This window comes from Capsicum annuum, chromosome 8 (assembly GCF_002878395.1).
Source record: "Capsicum annuum cultivar UCD-10X-F1 chromosome 8, UCD10Xv1.1, whole genome shotgun sequence".
In the NCBI taxonomy this organism is placed as follows: domain Eukaryota; kingdom Viridiplantae; phylum Streptophyta; class Magnoliopsida; order Solanales; family Solanaceae; genus Capsicum; species Capsicum annuum.
Window position 1 is genome coordinate 146,714,832 of NC_061118.1, and position 8,280 is coordinate 146,723,111.

Sequence of the window (8,280 nt, forward strand, 5' to 3'; positions counted from 1 at the left end):
GGAGGAGAAGTAACTGAAATTTGACTACTGCCGATTAAGGATATGTAATTAGAGGTTTTGATAAGTAATCTATTCTGTAGAGCATAGTAATGTCAACCCAAGGGCAAAAGTTTCTTATTTAAACAAAGTTGCCATAAAAGGGATGCTAATTCTATGTGCGTAAATAAGAGAAACTAATAAACTTCAACCGAAGTTACAACACCTAAAGGTGCAAGGTATTGAAACGAGACTAACCTTTACTGAATTAGGTACCAAACCCTTGTACAAGGCCCTGAAGCCCTCATACCTAACAGTTTTCCTGAAAGTATCAATCATTCCAGAATATTCAACGGAAGCCTTGCTCTTCCCATCACCGGTAACGATGGATGCAGCATCTTTCCAACCCACCATCTGCATCCTTCTGCGTACAACGTCAAGAGGGTAAGCAACAGTTTGCCCCACAGTCCCTGCCACAGCCCCACATGCCAGCCTTGTAACAACACCAAGCTCAGTAGAATCATCAACTAGACCGAGTGGTTTTGTTTTGACCAACCAGTCTTTTAGAGATTCATAAACTGCAAAGTTAAGTCCCACATATGGAATCTGCAAACACCAACAAACTTAGTTACTTTCACAAGAATCAGAAGGACATTCTATTTGTGTTGCTTGTTCTTTTCCGTTCCTCTTCGCCACATTATTCAGAGAGAAGATATTCTAATTCTAAACTTCTGCCTGGAACAGTTGGCTTACAGTACTTTTTGGACTAATTAACTAGTGGGTGAAGCTCTTAACAATTCTTTTTCTCAACAACCTTAGAAGCATCATTTTTTTCTCTATAAAGGGACCAGATGGTTTGAGTATTACCAATCTAGTAAAGAAGAATTTCCTTATAAATTCAGGGAACCAAAACTTACAACTCCTATGACTGAAGGAAGCCATCCTTTATACAAAGCACGTGGACCTTCCTCACGGAGTATGGTGGATAGAGCATGGAACATTCCTCTGTACTGATAAGGAGACTTCTCTGTCTGCAAAACATGAAGAAGATTATCACGAAAGGCGTCGCAGCAGAGCGCTCCATAGTCATTGCACGATATACAGAACATCAGAACAGGCAATATTTCTTCAAAAAAACTCATAAATACCTGCACAGTGATTCTGCCCCGCACCATGTCCATTGGGTAAGTTGCAGACATGGCAATTATGCCAGCACAAGCTCCAGCTCCAAGACGTAGTAATGGAGTGAGTTGAGCATCCTCTGTGGAAAAAAGAAAATGACAGTCCAAATGATGCATAATTCTTGCGAATATCATTCTGCTCCTTTCTTAATTTATTCAGGATACTAGCATAGTATGACCCAGCAAAACCATCAGACAATGTTCATTAACTTGTTTTTTCCTGACAACGACAATCTTCATTAACTTAACACATTAAAAAGAACTTTATCAGATGATCCAAATTAATTATGCATGGTAGGTGCAGAATAGTCTAGAAAATAAATGCTCACAATATGGGGCTTAAATACGTCTTGTGAGCTCTGGCATTCAGTCAAGATGCTTGCCTAGAATGATTGACAAACCAAAATTATATGTAGATAAATTTTGTCTGCCGTACTAGAAAATCCAGCAGCGAGCACAAGCAGCATATGGAAGCAAAACTGAGCTGCATTGAAGGAGAAAAACTCTAATGTCTTTAAACCCTTATTTTGGCAACTGCAGGAATGGATAAATCAGGATGAGGATGCATACATTCTAAGCTAAATCCAGATTTGCCCCAAAAAATGAAAATTTCCAGGTCTATTTTTGCTGACTCGGCTGTTTTGACTTGATTAACCAATGTCTTGGACCGTATGTGTGGTCGGGTAAATTTATTATATTAAATATAATGGTCAAATGAGATATTAATATAGGGCCTGCTTCGAAGGTAAACTATATTCATCCTCAAAGAAAAGGTAAACTACATTGGTAAGCTGAAGCACTAGAAATAGAAGGATCCTGAAACGAATAAGCTCAAGTAAGTAAAGTGGAGAGGAAGAATCTATATGGATGATTGGGCATAGCCAAAATAAAGTGGAGCGGAAGAATCTATATGGATGATTGGGCATAGCCAAAATTTACTTCCTCTTTTCTTATCTTATTAATTATATCTTCTTTTAAATGGATGATTCCTGAAAAGACATCACTACAAGCATAACTGAAGACAATCTGAAAAAAAAAGTGTCTTCTAAAAGGGTCATCCAATATAAGGAAAAGAAAATATTGGCAAGTAATAGCCATTACCACAGCTTTGGCCCCTCAATCCAGAGGGTTGGAAGGATTGAACCGGGAACAGACCAAACCTCCGGCTCATTTTGCACGAAGTGGCTGACAGCAACTAGAACTCGCATTTGCACACTAGAACAGATTGAGCTTTTACCACCCACCACGCCAAGGCCCTTCCTAGACAACATAATGAGCAGACATAGCGGCAAGGAGAAGGAGAGTACAGATATATTCCACTGCTAAATCAAACATAGCATCTGTAACAACCAACATAAAGAGTTTCTCTTTTACATGAATAACCACCAAATATACATTCGCAAGAAATAAGTTGAATTAGAAGTAGCGTGAACGGAAAAGTAGAACTTAAAAGGCATATATGAGCTCAAACTTAATCTCCACAAACAATAGCACAATGAATCATAGTAACGCAACATCCAGTAGGAACAGAGTCCTTTAAGTTTTATAGAGATGGTCAGAAGGAACTGTGCTTAAAGTTCTCTACATATCTGATGAAGACTGCTTAAAATTTTTAACATATAGTAGGTAAGAATTGTGCTCAAAGTTATATAGATATTTCTTCCTATGGTTCGATTCATATATTAAATCTCATAGTTCCACAAGGAAATCATTTGAGGATGCCCCAGTGGCGAAACCAAAAACAAATACGCATGACAACTAAATAACCAAACGAAAGATAGACATACCATTGCCAGTTTGTTGCTGGTAAAGATATAGTATACCCCTGTTACGAGAATCAATGAAGAAGTCAATAGAGGGAACAGATGCCAAATATTTGATTTTAAGGGAACATGGGAAGCAAGTCCGAGTTGTAAAAAATGCACGGTGATCAGATATGACTATACTTGGAAGCTTGCTCATAGCTGAAGAACTTGACTGCTGAGTTTGGGACGATACGTGCACAGTTGGTGCCATTCCCCTTGAACAGTCCTTTGAACCCCTCAGTTCTCCAGATATATTTTAAGCCTGAAATGGTCCCGTTGTACTTTATGTTATGTGGATTTTGAACCTGCAGTTGAGACAGATCCTATTAAAAGCAGGAAGCAAACTAGTGTAGATAGAACTACCCCCTAAATGTAATGATAAATGTACGTTGCATACAAAATACTAGACTCCTTCAAAGATAAAGCATGTTGGGAAAAAAGTTTACTATCCTAAACTTCAAAAGGAACAAAAGTTGATCCATTGATTACAAATTAAAGTATGGGTCACAGTGCTCCATCATTCAAAGCAAGTATGAAATGCTCTAAGTTAGTTTATATATTTCCTCCTTCAATACGACCAGTGGAGAAACTTCAGGCATGAACTACACTTCACCTGGAGCAATATCTTTAGACGTTCCAGTGGGGCCACAGCAGTTCGTGACCTGCAGGATAAAAGAGACTACTAGTAAGTGCAGAATCAAGTTAAAATTCAGGGAAAATAGAATTTGTTCAAGCACTCATAACATCACGTGGAACTCATGTGCAGCAAAATCAAATCCAGCACAGATATCACATGGAACTCATGTAGAGCAATATCAAGTCCAGCACAGATAAGATTTTGCTAAATAATATGTGCCAGACAACCTCGTCAGATCGCTCAAACTTTGAGATGCATGTTTCTGGTGAAAGAGTTAGCCTTATATTAAGAGGCTGGGAATGGGATTCACAAGTTCTGAAAGCTTATGCATGGTGAAACAAAATTAATACAGAATTATGAGTAAAATCCAATCCTTTCCACCTTTTTTTGCCTCGAAAACTTTTGACTTATTTTCTTCAACGCAAAACTTCATTCATGCCATTCAAACTAACAGAAGCTATTACTACCTCCCCATCAATTCATATGGTGATCTTTCTATTATGGACATCCCAAAATGTTTCATCTCATAACAAAAATAATATTAGTATCTTATACAACTTTCAAGTTGATTGAATTCAAGCACATTAAACAAATCCAATTTACACTTTGAAGTAATGTTTACCTTCATCAAACTAATTTTAAACAGTTATTTAGACACTGTAACCTGTAAAATGATGTCATATCAAATGGATGGAGGGAGTGTTACTTTACACTAAATATCTTAACTATATGATTCATTATAGCTGACTACCCCTTGTTTTAATGTTTCACACTATTAGGTTAATATTTCTATCCCAAACTCAAAACAACAATTTATCCAGATATTTACTCTTAATATTGATACTGGTCAACAAGATCCATTATTTTATCCGTTAAACAATAGGCCTGTAGATAGAGTTGGCAGTCACCACTCCCCGGAAGTATAAACCACAGAGTTAGGTCATTCAAGTTAAGAAGCATATATGCACTACAATCTCATCAAAGTCTCTGTTTGAGATAAGTGAGTCAAAACCTCAATGACATGCTGGAACACTCGAGACTCTTTTGCACATGTCCGTCAAAGAATAAAATAAAAAATTTCATTACAGTCAAATCATTCCATCAAGTGAACGAACAACAGTCATGAATACCTCATATACCGATCGAACATGGTGTAGATTGCAAATCTTACACCAAATGTATACATACCGAAGATACTTGTGCACTTGTACAGAAAGTCAACATGGATATCAAACCAAAATTCAATTTTTTTATGAACAAGAACGTTTAAAAACACCAATTTTCCTCCTGCTTCAATTCCAATTGACTCAATTATACGGAAATCGAGTACCCAACAATACCACAAAAAGCACACAAAGATTTTTCTTTTCCTAATTCTTTTTTACAAATATAAGCAAAAACTTTAATCAACTTAAAATTAATTCCGTTGATTTCGTGCATTCTCGTTAACTTGATTTATCAGGTGAATTAATGTTGTTACAATACATTTCATAATTCACAATAAAAATATTATATTTTCATAAATCATTAATGTATAATTTATTTAAAACAAATCTCTATGTAGAGCATTGAATTATACTATATAACTTACACTCCTCCGGCCACACCTCCAGCTACGAGTGATTTGCAGATACTGATAACAGCATGACTTGTAGGCTTGATTTCTTGTCTAGCTAGCTTCGCCTCTTCAGCCAGATTCACAATTTTCTCCACCGCTGATTCGCTCGCCTTCACATCCTCAGAAGCCATAAAATATAAGATAGAGATCGCCTACTTTTTAGCTCAACGTATCTTATACTCACTCAATGATATTACTCTATTCAAAACCAGATGATCGATCGGGAATTTGGACGAGTTAAGGAGAAACGGCGAATTCGACTGTGAGAGTATAGTGAATCGCGGTGGTATGTGGCGGCGGCAGCGGCAATTAGCAGAGATGGATGGAAATGGAAACGCAAGCAGGAAGGTGAACGTGCACAATCTGGATTTTACGAGACAAGTGTACGCTCTCTCTCTCTCTGCTCTATTTAATTATTAACTCTGTACTTCTTTTATGTTTTTTCCTTTTTTGGTCACATAAAGGTTTCTACTGAGTTATTACTCCTTTTTGAAATTACCCTCCGTTTCATATTAGTTCATCTCTATCGACTTAACACACTCATTAAAAAAAAATATTAATGTGAAGTTTAATTTTATCAAATTAATCTTATTAATTATACTTTGAAAATATAAATTTAAGTAAATACACTTTATTTAGTCATTTAATATTAAGGATAGTATTAAAAGAATATAATAAAATATTTTTGATTTCATCACAAGAATAAATAAATTAAAACAAATATTTTTAAAAAAAGAGCCAACTAAAACGAAATGGATGGAGTAATTCCATCATTTTTAACTTGACACACTTAATAAAAATAATAAGCACTAAAAAATAATTTAGAAAATAAGTAATTAATGATAAGAAGAAAATATGAAAAAAAAAAATTCTTAATTTATCAAAAATAACAAATAAGAATAAAAATTAAATTAGAATAATAGTCACAAGTAAATCAGCATGAAGGGAGTATTAGCGTCCGTATTCCAAAATATAATTTCAAGTTTTTGCGTATTTTCGTTTTTCTTTTTTCTTTTAAAAAAAATAGGTGACCTTTAATTTTTACTCTTGTTATTCATTTAATAAAAAATTACGTATAAGTTAAATACTCTTACAACCTAATTTTGCAAGGTGTCATTTATGGAACTTTTGTATTATCTAGCATAAACCATGTAGTATTTAATTTGTAAACCATAATTTCAAAAAATATTTGTTTTGTTCAACAAAAGTTTTATAGCAACAAGTACTTGTGCCTCTTAATCCTTAATTTTGTTGATTTTAAAAGTAAAGTTATGCCTTGTCAACAAAAGTTAGAACTTCCAACATGGGTTTTAGTGCAGCAAATGAGGCTGTTTCATCCTTAATCAGAGATTGAGGGTTCGATCCTGGGCATGAAGAAAACTCTCTTGCGAGCGCTACCCCCGAATGGGGCCCTATCCGGTGTGAATCCAGATTAATTAGGCTCCAATGCAGACACCAGACACCGAATGTGAAACCAAAAAAAAAGTTAGAACTTATGCTTAGCAACTACAAGAATTTTGCCTCTGCTACATCATGGATAAGTTATAAGTTTTAGCTATAAAAGAATTTGTGATTTTCTATCAATTTTATTAAGCAATGCTAAAAAATTAAAATCGCTTTTGTGGACACCATTTTAAACTTAAACCTAATGCCTATTCCATCGGTATTTGGATCTTTAATCCGTCCAACAAAACTTAGCAAATGAGAAGAAAATATTTTACTCTCCCTTTCTCATTTCAATCTATTTATGTTACTTTTTTTAATTTTTTTTTTTTTAAACTTTCATAATTTCGTTCCCACTTTATTATGTGACCTCTTAACAATTACTGAAAGGAACATAGTAAGGTTTTCAGTTTTCAAGGTTGGTGGCTTTGCCATACAATTCGACCACTAATTAGTGGGTAGTTAGTTGGTCCTTGGTCTATTTAACCCCTGAAGTACGAAAGGGTCAATAACGAGAAGCCCCATGTAACCACAAAAAAATACGAAATCCAAACAATATTTTGTGGTTAGGAAACAAGGGAAATGGAGTGCCAATCATGCCTTTCAAGTCCCCACACTACCCCCACTACTTACAATTTTAGTTTTAAAATATAAAATTGATGTGAAATTCACGTTTCTTTTATAATTACTGTGTTCGATCAATTTACACATACTTTGATTAATTTTATGAGAATTATGTTATTTCTCATCAACAACGTATTTTAAATAGTTATGTCTATCAAGACCGTATGAGAAAACATCACTTAGTGTTTCTACATTGTCAAAATTAGACTCATATATTGAGCTTCTTATTTTGAACAATATCCTTCTATAGAATATATCAATTGAGGGTAGTAACATCAAAATGTTGTGACCTCCTTCTTATCCTTCCAAAAATACCAAAAAAAAAAAGAAAAAAGAAGAAATAATATGTTGTAGCAGGTAACACTGTGTCATTACCATAAACCAGAAATGTATTTGACTTGATTTTCTTGAAACTAGTGTTTCAATCATATTCCATGATTAATTAATTATTCACAGTACTTAAGTCAAAACTTGAGGTAGTTGGTATAGAAATATCAGCTACTAAATGCTGACTAAAACAGTTCTAGTGGGTTCAAATTTCTACATTTTGCATGTCAGCCCATGTATAAGCCTGGACTTGGAATGGGCCGAAAGAGAAATACTAAGCTTCAAATGATGAAGGCATTAGGTTTTCTTCATTTTAAAGTTTAAACAAGTTTGGAATTTAAGATCCCAGCTAGTTTGTTCATAAAAAAGTCCTAGAGACCTAAGTTTTAAAAGTATAGGTTGAGATGATCATCCCCAATACTATGATCTAGTGGCCCATTTGAGCTTTCTCTCTTTGCCTTTACCTCCCAGTCTATGATGGACTGGCCCATATGAGTTTTTGGGCTTTAAAATACTATGGCAAACAGAGCATCCAAAGCCCAAATAAATTATGTTGTCCAAAATCAGCAAAAGAAATTAACATAATTAATTGTTCACCAAACACTTAAATAAATTAGAAATAGCCGATGAACTTATAATTCATGAATAGTATCGTACACCATATATAAT

General features: G+C 34.7%; 1 protein-coding gene across 1 annotated transcript in view; it reads right to left on the bottom strand.

The window, feature by feature from the left end:
- Positions 1-5,690, bottom strand: part of LOC107839282 (mitochondrial adenine nucleotide transporter ADNT1) — a 6,603-nt gene extending 913 nt beyond the window's left edge. The window contains exons 1-7 of the mRNA XM_016682702.2: positions 5,191-5,690; positions 3,576-3,624; positions 3,104-3,267; positions 2,945-2,982; positions 1,125-1,237; positions 894-1,007; positions 235-582 (exon numbers count right to left, since the gene is read on the bottom strand). Of these exons, the coding sequence (XP_016538188.1) occupies positions 235-582; positions 894-1,007; positions 1,125-1,237; positions 2,945-2,982; positions 3,104-3,267; positions 3,576-3,624; positions 5,191-5,348 (984 nt within the window). The 5' untranslated portion in view covers positions 5,349-5,690. The remainder of the gene's footprint in view (positions 1-234; positions 583-893; positions 1,008-1,124; positions 1,238-2,944; positions 2,983-3,103; positions 3,268-3,575; positions 3,625-5,190) is intronic.
- Positions 5,691-8,280: the final 2,590 nt, after the last annotated feature.